The sequence below is a fragment of the Amblyraja radiata genome, chromosome 29 (genome assembly GCF_010909765.2).
Source record: "Amblyraja radiata isolate CabotCenter1 chromosome 29, sAmbRad1.1.pri, whole genome shotgun sequence".
NCBI classification, from domain to species: Eukaryota; Metazoa; Chordata; class Chondrichthyes; order Rajiformes; family Rajidae; genus Amblyraja; species Amblyraja radiata.
In genome coordinates this window covers 9,334,590-9,355,024 of record NC_045984.1, presented here as the reverse complement: position 1 = coordinate 9,355,024, position 20,435 = coordinate 9,334,590, and the positions used below count along the sequence as shown (strand labels likewise).

At 44.3% G+C, this 20,435-nt stretch overlaps 1 protein-coding gene across 1 annotated transcript in view; it reads right to left on the bottom strand.

Moving 5' to 3' along the window:
* LOC116989292 (potassium/sodium hyperpolarization-activated cyclic nucleotide-gated channel 1-like) overlaps positions 1–20,111 on the bottom strand; it is a 117,078-nt gene extending 96,967 nt beyond the window's left edge. The window contains exon 1 of the mRNA XM_033046518.1: positions 19,351–20,111. Within this exon, the coding sequence (XP_032902409.1) occupies positions 19,351–20,021 (671 nt within the window). The 5' untranslated portion in view covers positions 20,022–20,111. The remainder of the gene's footprint in view (positions 1–19,350) is intronic.
* Positions 20,112–20,435: the final 324 nt, after the last annotated feature.

Genomic DNA, 20,435 nt, shown 5'->3' with positions numbered 1-20,435 from the left:
CTGCTGAGTATATCCAATGACCATCAGCATTTTAAATGCCAACTTAATTGTTCATCTTCTTGTGGAACCAACTATTTTCCTTAAGCAGTTTACATCTATTGTTTCATCAGAAAAAAATCTATGTTATTTCCCACCAGAAACCTACAGGTTTCTCTCAAGTGCTTGTACCGTTCTCAAATAAAGAAAGCAAAAAAATGTTAGAAAATATTAGTATTAATAAAAACCTTCACACTTTACACCCTCTTGATGTGCCACCATTTTATCTCACTGAAAAAATGTTTTAAAACATGAAATGAAGGACTTGAAAATGTCTGTCAGCAGAATGTGTGTCATGCAATGAGTTTCTCATAGTGAAAACTATCTTGATTTTATCTTCTCGAATACCCATGTAAGACAAATTATTTATCCTACATGGCGTTTATCTGAAACATGGTCGATCCATTCCCTCCATAGATGCTGCTTGACCCACTGAGTAACTCCAGTACTTTGTGTTTTACTCAGGATTCCCGCACCCGCAGTTTCTTGTGTCTCCAGAAGACAAATTGTTGTTTGGATTTTCATGTAACCAACCATGGTGACAAAAGTAAAATGCACAGCAAATACTACAATTTAGGCTATGTAAAGATGGTTTATTAGGGATGCAAGCATATCTAATACACCTAAAAAAGAGCACAAAGTATTAACATTCTTAATGTAGCATGTCTATTTGGCAGCATCCCATGCACATAATACTTATATTGTTAAACCAACAATAGTTGTAGTTATATAATTTTATTATTACTGTATCAGCTGATTAACAAATTATGTTTTGCTTCTGTTACTTCAATCACATGATTTGAACAAGAAAGTTGGTGTTCCATTGATTTGTGTAATGGTGATGCTGAGAACTACTTTAAAAGCTGTGTTAAAAGCCAATAATATTATTTACTAAAATTGAATCCCAATAATGCCAACAACATGTTGGGACCACCAGAAGACTAAAACATCATTAAATAAAAATAGTGTATGGTCTCTTCGAGGCCTAGATAGATTGGACGTGGAAAGAATGTTTCCAGTAGTGGGAGTGTCCAGAACTAGATGGCACATCCTCAAAACTAAAGAAAGTAACTTTAGAATAGAGATGAGAATTGGCACATGGAGAGGAAAGGTGGAAAGAGATATTACCAATGCTGGGTAAATGGGACAAACTTAGTTGGGGCATTTGGACAACAAAGACAAGTAGGACCGAAGGGCCTGTTTCCGAGCTGTATGACACTTAGTTGTATGAATGAAATAATCAAAATCATAAAGGCAACTGCTTGTGACTTTTTAGATAAGAGAAATGGGAAGCCTTGCATATTCTTCCTTGCACGTCATGCAGAGTTCTGCTTGTTTCAAGTGATAGATTTAAATATGGCAAAGAGTCAACTCTCGTGTTGGCACTTGGCTAAAACTGAAGTAATTCAAATAAGCCATGTGAGAGTTGCTTAGCTTGATGTTTCACAAACTACAGTCAAATTGCGATGATAGTGAAGTTAGGAGCATAGTCACAGAAACAGGCCCTTCAGCCCAACTTGTCCATGCCAGCCATGATGTCCCATCTCAGCTAGTCCCATTTGCCTGCAAATAATGTACATCTGGATAAACCTTTGCTATCCATGTACCTGTCCAGTGTCTTTTAAATGGTGTTAACATAATTTCCCTCTTAACCCTCCTCACCTGCCTTCTCCCCATAATCCCTGATACCCAGAGCAATCAAAAGTGATAGGTGGATACTGGTGAGGAGGGTGATTGGCAGATGGGAGGAGGCAGTGACAAATTTCTAGAGGTGAAAAGGAGACAAAAGGATGTGAGGTAAGGAGAGAAGAGGAGGAGTGAAATGTAAAACTGGAGCGAGGGATATGGGTGGAAGGGGATGAGGGGGAGAGTCAATTGAATCTTGACAGAGGACAAAAAATACAAAATATCATAGAGAAATATCATAATCATGCTGCATGGAAAGCAGCTATTCATCCCAACTTGCCCATGTGGACCAAGATGTCCCATCTACACTAGTTTCACCTAGCCACTTTTGCCCCATATCCCTCTAATCCTTTCCTTCGTTGCATCATTGCTCAAAGTCCACTGATTCAAATAGTCAGTGAAATTGTGTCCACGTGTTTTTGGTTCTTTATTCTTTATTGACTTAATTGTTTCCCTTCACAAAAGAGACTTCAAATTGTGAATGAACTGAACACTAAAGAGAAAGGGACTGAACAAAGGAAAGTAGACGAACGAGAACCGTCGGGGAAAGAGGGGGAGGGGGGGGCTGCTTTAGGTGAATTCATTCATGGAATATCACAGGCAAGAGTTAAGTTTGCATTCGATCGGCACTCAAAAGTGTGGCAATGTGATATGGAAAGAGGTAACCTTAACGATTAGTAAAATGTAGGCATAATGCTGTAACAAAGAAGGGGCACACCTGTTATCGCTGGTGTCAAGGCGGCAATGAATCTCTGACAGATTGTGGCTAACACCATCGATTTAAGGTCACCAATGTACTTCAGCTCTCCTGGATCAGGTGACAGTGTCTCCTCCGCAAGGTCGGCACAAGGAGAGTCTGACTGCAGGAATCGCTCGTTTTTAAAAGGACCAGACTAGTGGGACATCTGCAGGCTTCCTTCTGAAGAGCACAAAACCCCTGTGTCTCAGACATGGGGAAGTAGGTAGTACTTCTCTTTTCTGAGCAGTAAATCACCTGCTCTTTCAACCGGGGAGATCCCCACCTCAAACTGCTGTTATGAATGTGGTTCGCTACACCTAACCATCAATTCTGAAAAAAAAATAGCAAGGTTGACTCGAGGAGTGTCGGCATCCTCGCTGCATACTGATGATCGAATGCACAAGATCGGCAGTCCGATAGTGCAGATTCAATTATAATTTCCTTTATACCAATATGCAACAAATGTGCACAACATTCAATAACTTTCTACAGTTATCAATGCTTTAAGTGGGAATCCGGTAATAAAATGTATTCAAACACTGACTGCTCTACTTAGCGTTCCTTGTGTGTTATGCTGGCAATCATGATGTTTGCATTTATTTGCATGTTTGCATGTATTCGGTGTGTTTTATCACACTTCCCGTGAATGAGAAAAAAAAACTAATTTAAATATAGAATTATTCCATCAATATAATTAGATAGTTAAAATTATGTGGTTCAACTAAAATTAGCAATCAAATCCTATACACGTGAAATAAAGATGCATGCAAATATTACTAACATAATTCTCTTTAAGAAGGTATATGCCTAAATGTGTATAGTTCCTTGATTTCACTGCTGAAGTGATTCAGAATACATATATTTCTTTTGAACCCAGTGTAAAAATGTATAGATTATTTTTATCTTCAATTCTGGTGAGCCCATTTAAATGGGAATAGTACTGGGTTTTAGAAACATAGAAAATAGGTGCAGGAGTAGGCCATTCGGCCCTTCGAGCCTGCACCGCCATTCAATATGATCATGGCTGATCATCCAACTCAGTATCCTGTACCTGCCTTCTCTCCATACCTCCTGATCCCTTGAGCCACAAGGGCCACATCTAACTCCCTCTTAAATATAGCCAATGAACTGGCCTCAACTACCTTTTGAGGTTAAGACCACCAGCTTTTAATGGTTATCCATGCACCTTGTTCGTGCTCAGAGAAGAAGTAAGTTGACAGGGAACTGAGGCTAAAGCCACAAGGAATCGCAGATGCAGGGGATGGGAGGAGACAGCAGGAGGGCTGAGGAAGGGGAGGAGACAGCAAGGACTAACAAAATTGGGAAAATTCGATGTTCATGCCCCCAGGATGCAGACTCCCCAAGCGGAATATGAGGTGCTGTTCCTCCAATTTCCGGTGTTGCTCGCTCTGGCCATGGAGGAGACCCAGGACAGAGAGGTCGGATACAGAGTGGGAGGGGGAGTTGAAGTGCTGAGCCACCGGGAGGTCAGGCTGGTTATTGCAGACCGAGCGGAGGTGGCGACAAGTTGGAGATGGTACAACAAGTAATCCGCCGTCAGTTTCGCCACCTCCAACATGAACCCACCACTCGCCACATCTTCCCATCTCCCCCCATATCTGCCTTCTGCAAAGACCGCTCCCTCCATAACTCCCTTGTCAATTCTTCCCTTCCCTCCCGTACCACCCCCTCCCCGGGCACTTTTTCTTGCAACTGCAAGAGATGCAACACTTGTCCCTTTACCTCCCCCCTCGACTCCATTCAAGGACCCAAGCAGTCATTCCAGGTGCAACAGAGGTTTACCTGCATCTCCTCCAACCTCATCTATTGCATCCGCTGCTCTAGATGTCAGCAGATCTACATCGGTGAGACTAAGCGGAGGTTGGGCAATTGTTTCGCCGAACACCTCCGCTCGGTCCGCAATAACCAACCTGACCTCCCGGTGGCTCAGCACTTCAACTCCCCCTCCCACTCCGTATCCGACCTCTCTGTCCTGGGTCTCCTCCATAGCCAGAGCGAGCAACACCCGAAATTGGAGGAACAGCACCTCATATTCCGCTTGGGGAGTCTGCATCCTGGGGGCATGAACATCGAATTCTCCCAATTTTGTTAGTCCTTGCTGTATCCTCCCCTTCCACAGCCCTCCTGCTGTCTCCTCCCATCCCCCAGCCTTCGGGCTCCTCCTCCTTTGTCCTTTCTTCTCCCCGCCCCCCGCCCCCCCCACCCCCGATCAGTCTGAAGAAGGGTTTTGGCCCGAAACATTGCCTATTTCCTTCGCTCCATAGATGCTGCTGCACCCGCTGAGTTTCTCCAGCTTTTTTGTGTACCTTTGATTTTCCAGCATCTGCAGTTCCTTCTTAAACACAAGGGAATTAAAGTGTTTAGCAACTGGGAGATCAGGTAGGTCCTGGCGGACTGAGTGAAGGTGTACAGTGTCATGATCGTGCAGTCTACGTTTGGACTCGCCGATGTATAACATGGAGTCCACATTTTGAACCACGGATACATTAGATGAGGTTGGAGGAGATGCAAGTGAACCTCTGCCTAACCTGAAAGGACTGTCGGGGTCCCTTGTCAAAGTCGAGGGAGGAGGTATAGCAACAGGGATTGCATCTCCTGCAGTTGCAGGTGAAGGTACCTGGGGAGGGGATGGTTTGGGTGGGAAGGGATGAGTTAACCAGGGAGTTGCGAAGGGAATGATTTCTGTGGAAGACGGAAAGGGGTGGAGATGGGAAGATGTGACTAGTGGTGGGATTCAATAGTGGAAAATGTTGGAGGATTATGCTTTGTATGCGATGACAGGTGGGGTGAAAGGTAAGGGGACTAGAGGGACTCTATTGTGACTAAGGGGTGGGGGAGCAAGGCGGAGCTGTGGGGTACCGAGGAGACACATCTGAGGGCCTCATCTATGATGGAAGAGGGGAACCCCCATTCCCTAAAGAATGAGGACATCTCAGATGTCCTGGTATGTGACACCTCATCTTGGGCGCAGCTGCGATGTAGACAGAGGAATTGGGAATAGTCTTTGCAGGAAGCAGGGTAGGAAGAGTGTAGTCAAGATAGTTGTGGGAGTCAGTGGGTTTGTAATACAATACAATACAATACCGTTTTTTGTCATTTGAACCTCAAATGAAGTTCAAACAAAATTTGGTTCTAGATGTTTGTCAATAGTCTATCTCCTGTGATGGAGACAGTGAGATCAAGAAAGGGGAGGGAGATGGTCCAAGTGAATTTGAGTGCAGGATGGAAATTGATGGTGAGGTTAATGAAATCCATGAGTTCAGTATGGGTGCAGGAGGTAGCACTGATCCAGTTGTCAATGCAATGGAGATAGAGTTCGGGGATAGGGCCAGTGTGCGCCTGGAAGAGGGATTGTTCAATGTACCCTAAAAGAGGCAGGTATAGCTGGGGCCCAGCTATGGTGCTGCTCCTCGTGGCGCAATGGCAACCCGGGTCTTGACTCCGTGGTGGTCGGGCAGGCGGCATGGTCCAGTGGTGGAGCCTCGGGCCTGTGGGCGTTTGACTCGAGGAGTGTCGGCGGAGGGATCGGTCTGGAGGCAGGCAGGTTTGTGATCCTTAGTAGAGTCCAGGGAGGCAAGGAAGCGTTTGTTGAGGCTGGGGATCTGGCGTCAAATGAAATACAGTTGGGGTCCATTGCACGTCTGGGTGAGTGAGGCCCGGAGCAGCGGGGGAGTCAGAGCGAGGGCCTGCTGGTGCCGGCGCATCACAACCTGTGTGGAACGCAGGGCACGGAAACGGAACTGTTGTGAAAAGCGCAGATCAACTGTCGGAACCTGTAATCCGGGTTGGGTCTGAACTCTGAGGTCTGGAACCGGAGATGGAATCCTTGAGGTACAAGATGGAGGCACAGGCAACCAGCAAGAAAAGGTGTATAAGCACCAAGCACCAAGAAAAAACAAAGTGCTGGAGTAACTCAGCGGGTCAGGCAGCATTGGTGGAGGGAATGGATAGGTAGCATTACAGGTTGAGACCCATCTTCAGACTGATAGCAGTTGGGGAGAGAAAGCTGGGGGGAAAAATCATAGTGGGACAAAGTGTGGCTATTGAGAAGTGGATACAGGTGATGGGGGTTTAATTGGCAGATGGGTGGAAATGAAGTTGTTTCATTTAAAAAGGTAAATCATGTGGAATAATGGGTATCTGATGGATAGAGTCATACAGGGTGGAAACAGACCCTTCAGCCCGACTTGCCCACACCGACCAACATGTCCCATCTATCTGCCTGCATTTGGCCCTTATTCCTCCAACCCTATCCAATCCATGTACCCGTTCAAATGTTTCTTAAATGATGTGATAGTACCTGCCTCAACTACTTCCCAAGGCAGCTCGTTCCATACACCCACCACCCTCAGGTTCCTATTACATTTTTCACCCCTCACCTTAAATCTATGTTATCTGGTTCTCGATTCCCCCACGTTGGGTAAAAGACTGTGCGTTTACCCTGTCTATTCCTCTCATGATCATATACACCTCTATAAGATTACCCCTAATTCTCCTGCCCTCCAAAGAATAAAGTCCTAGCCTGCTCATCTTTTCCTTATTGCTCAGGCCCTCGAGTCCTGGCAACATCCCTGTAAATGTTCTCTGCACCATTTCCTGCCGAACAACATCATTCCTAAAGCACGGTGATCATAGATGAACACAATATTCTAAATGTGACCTCACCAATATATTGTATACCTGTAACATGACCTCCCAACTCCTAAACTCAATGCTGTGACTGCTAAAGGCCAATCTGCCAAAAGTCTTCTTGACCACCCTATCTACCTGTGACGCCACTTTCAAGGAAGAGCTATTTCTCCAACAGCATTGCCCCCCATGATACACGTGGAAGTAAATTTTGAACTGATAACCTTTGGCCGCTACATAGTATCTGTTGGTTCAAGTTCCTCATTAGCACGCTTGAACATCCTTCTTTCACTTATGTTTATGTGATGGCACATTAGTTGGTGGAAGGAAGTTTAGAAATTCAACAGGAAAAACATACAGTCTCATCAATGTCTGGCACTGTGAGTAGATTTGTACTGTAGAGGTTGTCAAAAGAAGGTCTTTATTCATGACCAGCATTTTTGATGCTAAAATTGCTCTTTCGTGCAACTATTGATAATTCAAATTGTATTAAGCTACTTTTGGAGAGAAAAAACATAAAAAACATAAAAAAACAAGTTGGCACACGTTTTTCATCAAAATCACTCCTGCTGAGTCTTTGTATTTAATTTCCGCATTTCCTGATTTGAGTAAATTTGAGGCAAACTCTCTTGCAGATGGATCACCAGTCAATTGTGCCCATAATTTAAAATATAATCCTTTAACATGAATTAATGCTGATGTTAAACGATATAAATATCAATTTATAAATATATAATGCTTTATTACAGACTTTTAATTCACCTGCTCTGGTAGCTCATGAAATTGCTGGTAATATTTGATGAGAACCTACAAAAGTAGGAACTCCCGTTAATTTATTATTCTGCCTAAGATCTTGCAGCAATTGATCTAATGTTTCAATGATTCTACATCACAAGAGTTTTAAAAGTTCTAAATATAGTTCCCTGGAAGGAGCATCATGATCAGGAGATAAAGAAGACTTTTTGAAAGCTGGACTTCATCAGTCCTGGAAGTGAAGGTAGAGGTTGGGACATTACGTTACAGCTGTACAAGATATTGGTGAGGCTACACTTCGAATGTTGTGTTCAATCAAAGGTACCCTGCTGTAGGAAAGATGCCATCAAGGTGGAAAGAGTGCAGAGAAGAACTACAAGAATGTTGCCAGGACTTGAGAGTCTGAGCTATAGAGGATGGGCAGGCTGGGACTTTATTTCCCAGAGCACATGAGGCAGAGAGCTAATCTTATCGAGGTGTATAAAATCATGAGGGGAAAAGATAGGGTGAATGCACAAAGTCTTTTTATGTGCGAGATATCAAATATAAGAGAGATTAATTTAAGGTGAGAGGGGAAAGATTTAATAGAAACATGAAGAACAACTTTTTCATAAAGAGGATGATGGGTGTATGAAACATACTGCAGACGAAGTAGTAGAGGTAGGTACAATGACAACATCTAAAATATATCTGGACAGGTACATGGAAAGGAAAGGTTTTGAAGGATATAAGTCATATGCCATAAGTGATAGGCTTAGAATTAGGCCATTCGGTCCATCAAGTCTACTCCGCCAATCAATCATGGCTGATATATCTCTCCCTCCTAACCCCATTCTCCTGCCTGCTCCCCATAACTACTGACACCTGCACTAATCAAGAGTCTATCTATCTCTGACTTAAAAATATCCACTGACGGCCTCCACAGTCTTCTGTGGCAAAGAATTCCACAGATTCACCACCCTCTGACTAAAGACATTTCATCTCATCTCCTTCCGAAAAGAATGTTGTTTAATTCTGAGTGCTGGACTCTCCCATTCATGAAAAGATCCTCTCCGTATCCACTCTACCCAAGATGGGCCCAGTGCCGACAAACACTCATCATAGGTAACCTACTCATTACTGGGCCCTGCCATATGGGCCTAACATGGGCAGATGGGACTAGCTTCGATGCGCATCTTGATCAGCATGGAAAAGTGGGCCGGAGGGTCTGTTTCCAGCAGTACATCTATAACTCTATGACTGCTTTGTGAGCCATTGCACATCCATCCTAGGCAATACGTTTAAAAAAAATTAGATTTTTTTCTTTCTTTTTTCAGTTCCCTGATGAATGTTGGAGACACTCATTTGTCAAATTTAAACAGAGTTTAAAAGCTGAGTGTGCAATCTTCCCCTTTGCCAAATGTTTTGAAGCAATGTCTGATGATGCCACGGCTGGGGGAATCATTTAGTCTTTGAACTTTAGCCAAAAGTAGATCAATGTTTTTCTCGTTCCACCAGAAATCCAGCATCCAAAAATAAAAATGATAATTGGTTATGGTAAACAGCTTCCATAACAATATCTCAGCATTTATTTGGAATCTCACAAAACCTGGTTCATTTTCTCAGATATATTCATTTAACTGGTTTAAATCATAGCTGCAGAAACTACGTTCACTTTTTTTTTTTTTTAGTTTTGTTTTGTGGTTCAGATCAACAAACCAAAGGTAGGCCAGATCCAGCTTCATATTTTGTACCTCAAAAATATCTGGAAAAAAACCCAGTGTTTAATGGAAGGGAATTAAGATTAGGTCCCTTTGGGTTATGGAAGGCCCTAATTGGGATCTTAAAAACACTGCAAGCGCTGTGCTTTTCTTTATGCTAAACATAACCAACAGGCAACATGTCTGAAGAAGGGTTTCGGCCCGAAACGTTACCTATTTCCTTCGCTCCATAGATGCTGCTGCACCCGCTGAGTTTCTCCAGCATTTTTGTGTGCCCTGTCAGATCTCTCGACTGGTCATTGGGCTGTGCGTGGGACTTTCTGTTGTATTATAAACCTTTAAATAAATCGTTGTAATTGATTTCCTGTAGTCACCTGTCTAAATTAGCAGGCACTATTGCTGTGCTTAATGTCAAGTGATGGGAAACACAGATCAAAAATAACAGGGAAACGTTGAATTGTCATTAAAATTGAGTTTTGAGTTTGAGTTTAGTTCATTGTCATTTGTACAACAAAAAATGTCCCTGTTGCGTGCTAATTGTGGATGTTGGCTGCAGCCCCTGCTTCTAAATGGACGGGGGTTTGCATTGACATTTACAATGCAGCGAAAATCCAGTGGAAGTGGCAAGGAAAGTAGGCGGGAGAGATGAAAACGAGAGAAAAAGGGCCAGTCTCTCTGCGTGTGGCTACGCTTCAGGACCACAGACAGCTCCACTGTTGAACTCCGCTGGGGTTCCAGCTTCAAGCAGCAGGCGCCACCTGGTAGATTGTGCGCTCGAAGGATTCTCTGCCTGGAGAGCGAGCAGGAAGCCTTAAACTCCCCAGCCAGATGAGACTATTCCCCACTGGCCACCGTTGCGATGCGACGTGCGAATGAATAAACAAAATACCGAGGGCAAGATTGTAACTCATTCCGGATATCCCACTCTCTCATTAGTTGCCAGAATTCGCAACGTTGTCGAAATTACTCTCTGGTGCAGAATGAGTTCAAGGTCATTTCAATGTGAAACAATTTTGGAGAAATGTTTTTCTTTTGTTTTTTCTAGTTTATCACTGTGCGAAACGCTATATTTGGGGGGTTTTCTGCACAGAGTAGTCGTTAAAACAATAAGGAATAATAAACAAAGCGTGAATGGGGAAGAATAGTTTCTAAGAGAGAACATGGGAGTTGAGATGGGTGAGGGAGTTAATTCAGATGTTGTGAACTTCCTGTTAGTCAAGGTGAAGACATTTAGTTTGAGGAATAAGGTACTTTTCAGTTTTATGTGGAGGCCAGTGCCATTTAAGGTAGATTGATATTAATTGCTGAATTTATGCTTTTGTGTTATGGTTATAGAAGCTATAAATGGTTATTCATAGCAAAAGTATTTGAGTATAGGAGCAGGGAGGTTCTACTGCAGTTGTACAGGGTCTTGGTGAGACCACACCTGGAGTATTGAGTACAGTTTTGGTCTCCTAATCTGAGGAAAGACATTCTTGCCATAGAGGGAGTACAGAGAAGGTTCACCAGACTGATTCCTGGGATGGCAGGACTTTCATATGAAGAAAGACTGGATAGACTCGGCTTGTACTCGCTAGAATTTAGAAGATTAAGGGGGGATCTTCTAGAAACTTACAAAATTCTTAAGGGGTTGGACAGGCTAGATGCAGGAAGATTGTTCCCGATGTTGGGGAAGTCCAGAACAAGGGGTCACAGTTTAAGGATAAGGGGGAAGTCTTTTAGGACTGAGATGAGAAAATCATTTTTTACACAGAGAGTGGTGAATCTGTGGAATTCTCTGCCACTGAAGGTAGTTGAGGCCAGTTCATTGGCTATATTTAAGAGGGATGTAGATGTGGCCCTTGTGGCTAAAGGGATCGGGGGTATGGAGAGAAGGCAGGTACAGGATACTGAGTTGGATGATCAGCCATTAGCCATGAGCCATGAGGTGCAGGCTCGAAGGGCCGAATGGCCTACTCCTGCACCTATTTTCTATGTTTCTATGTAAGCTCTATTGTACATTGGTTCCTGGCAGATGCATGACTCCTTCTGCTGGATTTGAATTCATTAAATTAGACGAAGGACCAATTTCCAAACGTCACCACCAGATATTATCACGTTTGCATATCTATATCCATATCCACATTCATATCCAAGGTAGACACAAAATGCTGGAGTAACTCAGCAGGTCTGGCAGCGTCTCTGGAGAAAAGGAATAGGTGATGTTTCAGGTTGAGACCTTCAGACCCTTCAGTGTCTGATGAAGGGTCTCGACCCGAAATGTCACCTATTCCTTTTCTCCAGAGATGCAGCCTGACCCGCTGAGTTACTCCAGCATTGTGTGTCTATCTTCGGTGTAAATGAGTATCTGCAGTTCCTTCTTATACATTTCATATTCATGGTGCGATTTGCCTACTGATTCTACTGGTTTGCAATAATTTTGGACAATATGCACATTTCCAATTCAAACCTAATGACTTTGTTTGCTATCATCTTATCAAAGTGCAGGTCTGTAGCCACAGGGGAAGCAATTCGCAACTATATTTGTATTTGTTCATATTAGGAGAGGCAGCCTTGTCTGAATATTTACCACACATTATTCATGGCATTCAGACATTAAATCAGTGCTATTATATTTTATAAACAGAATTTAAACTCTGCTTAGAAAATAGCACTGTCATTGTGTCGCAAAGTAATTGTGACTGAAGTTTACCAGCTGCATGAAATAATATTCAAAATAAAAGCACCTGATAAAGATTTTCAATCACACCTCTGAATACTGCACATGTTTATGTAGATGAATAGACAAGTTAGTTTAAAATCTTCCCTTGTTCATTTCCAAGTCTCCTATAAAGGTAGGTTTCCGAAAACAATAAATGTGAAAAGTTATTGATATATTGCAAATATGAATTACTGAAAGAATAAATTGATTTGGAGTCTGTTTACCAGCAAGTGTTTACTCATTTTATGCTCTTGATGAATCTGTGCTTGGACTCACCAGCTTGTTTGCTTAAGTTTAGCAATTCACTTTACAATTGCATAATGCCTATAATCCCTGAGATTGGGAATTCAGACACTGCGCCAAAGCAAAATTCTACCATTGCGCCACCATTGCTGTATATGTATACAATGTAATTTGAGTGTGTGTGGGAGAGGGGGTGAGGGAGAGAGAGAGGGGGGGGGGGGAGAGAAGGGGAGAGAGAGAAGGGGGGAGAGAGAGAGAGGGGGAGAAAGAGAGGAGGAGAGAGGGAGAGGGGTGGAGAGCGAGAGAGAGGGAGAGGGGGAGAAAGAGAGGGGGAGGGAGAGAAAGAGAGGGGGAGGGAGAGAGAGAGGGGGAGAGAGCCATGATCATATTGAATGGCGGTGCAGGCTCGAAGGGCCGAATGGCCTACTCCTGCACCTATTTTCTGTTTCAATGTTTCCATGAGAGGGAGAGAGAGAGAGCGAGAGAGAGAGAGAGCGAGAGAGAGAGAGAGGGAGGGAGGGAGAGAGCGGGAGAGAGAGGGAGAAAGAGAGAGAGGGGGAGGGGGAGAGGGAGAGGGAGAGGTGAGAGAGGGGGAGGGGAGAGGGAGAGGGGGGAGAGGGCGAGAGGGAGAGAGAGAGGGTGAGGGAGAGAGAGATACTTCATGCTTTAATAGTAAGATTAAACGAGAACTTACCAGTTTGAAGTTTGATCTGTATTTTATGAGGAGTCACGATGAGGGATTACGTGAAGAACCCCGCCACGACGCATGCGTGTCATTCTTCAAAGCAGCGGTGTGAAATCACAGATAACTGTAATGACTAAACATAGTAAGATTAGAGAAGAGATACCAGTTAAGTATATGATCAAAGGTGGGAGCGGAGGGCATGTAATCCCTCATCGTAACTCCTCATAAAATACAGATCAAACTTCAAACTGGTAAGTTCTCGTTTAATATTACTATTTTACTTCGGAGTCACGTGAGTGACTACATGAAGATTTTAAAGCTCTGTGATTTCATGCCGTGGAAACGAGTCCATGCATCACATCTGCCTTGATGACTGTAGGAGGAATAGTGGTAACATCCCCCTGACCATCCTGCTGCCTTGAGGATTTGGTCCATTGGTACATCCAACTGTATCGCTGCCGATGTAGCTGCAGCCCTGGTGGAATGAGATTTAAATATTAGTATCCACCCCAGCCTGTGTTAGCACCTGTTTCAGCCATCTTGAGATGGTCTGGACCGTCACTCTTTTGTGTGGTTGCTAGTGGCTGACCAAAAAGTGCCTTCTCATTGCCTCTTAGGATTTTTGTTTTCTCCATGTATAACGACAGATGTCTTATTATACACAGACGGTCATCTGTTTGGGTATGACCTAAATTGTATATTGAGGCCTGCTGATCCCTGTCTGTTCTGCTTACTAACTCATAGATATGAAACATAATATTTTCTGTTGAGGAAGTCATGTTGTCCAGTCTTAGTTTATGCAGTGACTGTACCCTCTGTGCCGTGACCAATGCCATTAGCATGACTGTTTTTAATGTCAGTCTGTGTAGGGACAGAGCTGTTGCTGGAGACCAATTCCTGAGCATCTTCAGGATAATACTTACATCCCATATTTGGGAGTACCTGGTTCTTGGGGGATTAGTATTAAAAATTCCCCTCCTAAGTTTTGTTACCAGTGGGTGAGTCCCAACAGAGTAACGCTCTGTCCCCTGCCATAGGTCTCTTGTTCCTGCACCCCTTGCACACTTGTCTTTCCTTCTGCGGACCCCTCTTCCAGGTCAGCCCAGAACTGACCCGCAGTGCTCCCCTCTGATGAGGTAGAAGCACTGTGCAGCCCTTCAAGAGGTACTGCTGTGGGTTTATCATAGGGCCCACAGTGACCCGACTCCATCTCCCGGAGTCTGTCACATTGGAGCAAATGCTCCACACACCGCTCCATCCGGCTCCAGCGCTCTCGGTCGCTGGCCGCCCGCGGTTGTTCAAAGTCGGACTCCTCTGAGTCCACGACCTTGTTTGTTTTTGTGTCTAGCCTTTCCGCCCGGCTGCGTGGATCTGGCCGGTGCGGAGGCGACATCGGGCACAGCTGATCCCACTATCGGTGATCCGAGTGCCGCTGGCTGCTGCTGGCTGCCCACTGCTTCGCGGTCCTCCCTCACCAGCTTTGTCCTTACTGCCGTGGAGTGGATCTGGCCGGTGCGGAGGCGACATCGGATCCCATCTAGCCCACCAGCTTTGTTGCAGCCCGTTGGTTTCTCCACCTGTAATTAGCATGGTAAAAACACAAAAAGACCGCAGCTCTTACCTGCAGGTCCAAGTTAAAATTGTCGCTACGGGGGAACGTCGTTCCACCCCGTCTCCTGCCGTTTTCGACTTGTTGAAAAAGTAGACGGCCCCATTTGAATAGTCTTCCGCCCGGCCGTGGTGTTCTGGCCGGCGCGGGACCAAAAGTCGGCACAGCTGATCCCTTACGGGGCTTGTGCCTTCAGCTGCTGCTGGCTCCCGCAACTTCGCGGTCCTCCCCAGCCAGCTTTACTCGCAGCACTTGTGGACACTATTTTGTCCAGCTTCCCCCCCGTGTAAAAACAGCGCGGGACAAAAACTACCGCAGAGTAAATCAGTTACCTGCAGGTCGCGGTTTCAAACTTACCGCTGCGGGGGACGCTCCACCCCGCCTGTCGTTTCGCAAGCGTGAAAGCGATATGACACGCATGCGTCGTGGCGGGGTCCTTCACGTAGTCACTCACGTGACTCCGAAGTAAAATTATCTGTTCACCCATATTTTTAGCATAAAATCGCCATTCATCGCTGGAATCATGGGAGGCAATGCTGCCAATAATATCTGATGATTAATTTGCTAAAACTCCTGGCAAACTCTCTTACTTTGGAATTGCTGTGGGATTCATTTGAAAAACAATCAAAGTATCGAGATACTTGGCAATGAGGTGAAAGCAAGTCTTCATCTTATTCATCTCTGCTTCTGACTGGATGTCTGTTTTATACCTGAGCTATCTTTATAACTCAAATTATCACTTGCACAGTGTAATCACCAAAGGTCTCCATTATATTTCTGTAGAACAAATGAACAAACAAGGCAGTGATTGAGATTTTAATGCAGCTGATTGTTTAGTTAACAATGTTGTTTTTATTTATGGATGCCTTTGCACAGCCTGTGGAGAGGAACATGCAGGGTAATAGATTTACATTGTTTTGATTCATAAATGCTTTAATAGGCAAACTGAAATGTTAATATATGAAACATCTTCACAATAAACTTTACTGTATAGGTTGCCCATACTTCTATATATTAATCATCTTGTGTACCACACACTTTGCAGTTATTATTTTACAGTGCCTTTGGTAAGATATTCCTAGTGCTGCAACTGTTAATATATCATTGTCAAACGTGGTGGCAACTATTCCACTGGGACTTCAGTTGAGTCTAAACATGCACTTAGATTCATCAGGAGCTGTGGTTGGTGCATTTATCTCTCTCCCTCTCTCTCTCTCTCTACCTACCGCTATCTTGCTTAATCTCTCTCTGCCTCTTCCTCTCTTTATATCTAAGCCTCTCCCTCTCTCCCTAGCACACACATTACATAACCTACAACATACAGGGATATTCCCTGCAAGGCATCATTATCAAAATAGAATGGCAGGAAACAATTCATATTTAATTGGTGTTATTGCATATTAAAATGAACATAAACATATGGAATGGATATCTCAAAAGGCCAACCTTTCTAAAATGGATAACATCAACATTAATTTTCATAATAAATAGCTGTCCACCTTCAATCCAATGCATTCCCCTATTGCATGACCTTTACAATCAAAAATGACCTCAGATATGCCTATTTTCAAGTTCCATTCAACTGTGAAGCCTGAAAAAAAAATTACTTGGTAGTTCCAAATGAGAGAATGGTGCATTGTGCAAATCAAAGCTTAAAAACAAATGAAACCCTTCCAAATCACTTCAAATAAAGTTTTCTGAAAGTGAGGAATGCAAAATTAATAATCCATTGTTCAAAATATGGAAACATAACATTTGTTAATTGCATAATTTATATGCAATCTATTCCACCACTGAATGGAAATTAGACCAGCGAAAGCTTCTTGCTTCTTTTAGATTAATTGGTGGACATTATGAACATAAGGAGAAGGTAAAGGGTAAGACAAGAAGATACAAATAAATTGATCTCGGTGGAAAACATACAAAATGGTGTGAAAATGGCTAAAAAAATCTCACATTTGGAAGCAATCAATGATTATCTGATATGACTTATTGGAACCAAAGAAGACGTTTTATGGTTTATGAAAAGTATCCAAATATTTGCCTGGGCATTGCTGTTGGGATAAGCTGAGTGGTAAGGATGTTATTATTACAATTATGACTTTTAGAAGATACGTTTGGCCAGATATAGGGATTGGAAGGGTTTAGAGGGATATGGGTCCAATACAGGCAAATGAGACACTCACCCAATATGCCAACTTGGTCAGCGTGGATAAGGTGGACCAAAGGGCACGGTGTATAGCTCTGTGGATCTATTCTGCATACTGGTAACTCACTGGTTATAAATCTGTGAGTGACCTATACCACACTTATGGAGATACAGATCAAAGCAATTCCAGTTAAATTATAGAAGATTTTGTTGACATTGTGTGAAATCGTTCATCTTTACTCAACAACCCTCATTCATAGGGGACACTATTAAGTAAATAAATTGACATGATTGAGAGTTAAACTATGCCAAGAATGGTGTCAAAGAAAGATGAACAATAAGTCGGTGCTTTATTCAAATAAATACAAAGTGGTTTTCATTTATGTTGGTTAGGCAACAGAAGGAAACTGTAAGTGTAATGATGGGCAAACAGACTTAAACTTGTGCAGTAGTATCTACCATAAAATATGGATATGTGAAAATTGACAGATGTATGTATTTTTTGCAATGAAAAGACAATAGTTATAATTTATAAGACACAACATAATGGGCCTTTATGTTTTGCATTGGTAGGAGCTACTTTACACCAAAATGCCGCTTAGACTAGTTGGTATTAGTTTACAAGGAGAGTTTGAGCAAATTTGGATTGTTTTCTCTGGAGTGCTGAAGACTGAGGGGGAGACATAGTAGAAGTAGATAAAATAATGAGACATGGTAGACAGTCAGAACCTTTCCCCTGGGGTGGAAATATCAAATACCAGAGAGCATAGGTTGAACTTGCGACGGGGTAAGTTTAAAGATGTGCATGGCAACATATTTTTTTGGGTGGTGGATGCATGGAACATGCTGGCAAGGGGGGCAAATACAGTAGTGGCATCCATTGCTAACGGAATCAAGTAGTTTGGGGGAGGAAGTAGGAACAGGGTTCTGATATTGGATGATCAGCCATGATCATATTGAATGGCGGTGCTGGCTCGAAGGGCCGAATGGTCTACTTCTGCACCTATTTTCTATGTTTTCTAAGAGGCTTTCAGATAGGCACATGGATCTGCGGGAAATTGAGGGATCTGGATCACGTTAGGCAGAAGAGATTGGTTTGTCTTGGTATCGGGGATATTGTGGACCATTGGGACTGTTCCTGTGCTGTACTTTTCTATGATCTACGTATAATTCCAGATTAGTTCCAAATGAACTGATTTTTAAAAAAAAGATGTGTGAGAAGCCGGTAAACAAAACATTGGTTGAGGTTCCCAGGGCTGTAAAGCCTCCAATTATTGTTTTTATTTTTTAATTTTAAAACGAAGCAATTTTGCCTGCAGTGGGGAGAGCAGAATGTGTTTTTTTTAAATGCGCCCCCCACCCTTCTCCGGGGAGCCGAACACACGCCCGTCCGCGACTCCACCCGGAGAAGCTGCTGATGAGACGGCTCCGCCGCTCCAGGGGTGGGGACGTGGTGATGAGAATGCTGCCTCACGCCCCAAGGACACAGAAGCCTCGGATATGCATCAATGACATTTTTTGTGTGTGTAATGAATCCTCAGGTCACCTTTACACATTTGGAGTCCACATTTCCTTGTCCCAGACAATAAAGTGAGCGTCCCTTCCTGGAAAGAACTAAATGTCACCAAACACTGTGCTACTTCTGCAGACTATATACAAAAGCTGAATATAATTAGCCGGTTTAAAGGGAAACGGCGCCACAGTGTGTGGTTAGCAATGCCTGGAGACCATTGGGAGATATATAGGGCGGTGAGAAGTTAAGTCTGCGGTCTTTCTATCCCCCTGGACCACCTCCCGCCGGGAGCTCAGCGGCAGCTTACAGCAAATATACTTGGTTTACAGGCACTTCACCACCCCTCCCCACCCAGAGCAGAGGACAGTTTCCGTTCACTGCGGCCGTCTGGCCTCTCCTCCGGAGCTAAAACCTGATTCGCTTTTTGAAGCACGCACTTACTCTCCGACCCCGTGCGAAGGAGACAGGGGCAGGAGCACAAAGTGAAAGGGGGGCGGCTGCATTGATGACTGGCTGGCTGGGTGTTTGCTAAATAATCTCCAATGTTATTTTTGGGAGTGCCTTGTCAGTGGGGATGAACAGGCAACTCATTTGAAGAGGTTCGTGTCATTTGAAGAGGCGACCTTCAATGTCGTAGGTGTGGCGAACGATGCAATGGGGGGAGATTTTGTTGTTTAGCTTTGCAGTCGTTATGTGCAAGTGTGTTTGCATCAAGTTTAATGGCGGGGCGGTGGGGGGCAGATGTGTGTGTGTTTCACTTGCACTTTATGTGCAATGTGACGAATAAAACCGTATTGTATTGTATTGTGTGTGTGATTGTGTGAAACAGGCAGGTACAAGTACGGTTTGAGTGCATCACGTTTTAACGCCCAGTTGCAACACTCACCGAAAGTCACTGTAAGGGTGGATAACCCAAGCCCCGGCCGACTTCACCCTCTCTTGCTCCCTCTCCACAGCCTTCTGGCTGCCAAACATTCGCAGGGAGAACTTGTTCACCCCGGGCTGTAGCATGGCCCCAAACTGCCTCTGCAAGAAACTCGCCTGGCTGCCGAGCTGGTCCCCATCCTCGGCCACAATCTGCTCAGCGCCATCCGATTTCAAGAAGCTGACGGAATTCCTCGCCCGGGGCTGAAGCTGGGATAATTTCCTGCTCGGCACGGCGGAGAAAGCCACTTTGTTCTCTTTCTTGTCCCCGCTGTGGGTGGAACCCCCTCCCTCCATGTCCGACTTGGTCTCCTCGCCCCTGTTGAGCTCTGCCCTGCTGATGGACGACTGGCTTCCTCGGGTCACCCTGCAGTCGCCGTTCGTGTTGCATTTCATGCTCACCACCGTCTCCACCTCTCCCTGCTTCGGCTCCCCTGGCTTGCTCTCGCTGCTGCTGTTCCCCCGGCCTCCTCCTCCCTCGCCTGGGGGTGAAGGCATCGCCTTCATCCTGATGCTTTTGCTGCCACTGTCCTCCTCGTTGTCTTCCTCCTCGTCCATGATGCTGCCTTTGGGGTCTATCTGCTGAGGTAGGCTGTAGAGCCGCCTTCGCATGGCGGGACGCAATCTGTCCATGGACGCTCATAGGGTTGGGAGAGGTAAGCGTTGACGTCTTATGGGCAGGGTGTACGTGACATATTTGTTCACGCGTGGAGCCGGGGACGTGGTGCCCTCTCCCTTTCTTCTCTAGAAGGTGAACCGACCCGGCGAGCTATATCTTAGAAGGAGGTTCCTAAATCCCTGTCCACTATCTCTTAAGGTGGCCAGTTTCAAGTTAGACTAGATAAGGGTGAGGGGGAGAGAGGTCATGAACATGTTGTTTCGGCTGCAGAAATTCTCGAGGGCTGGTCTTCTGATGCAAATTGCCCGCAATACATTTTTTTTTGCAAGGGACAATTTGGGATTACCTGCGAAAAGGGGAATATTTTATTTAATTAAAGGTAGGGTTGTATTACCTAGCGCTCTCACGCGTGCGTTTGACATTGGCCG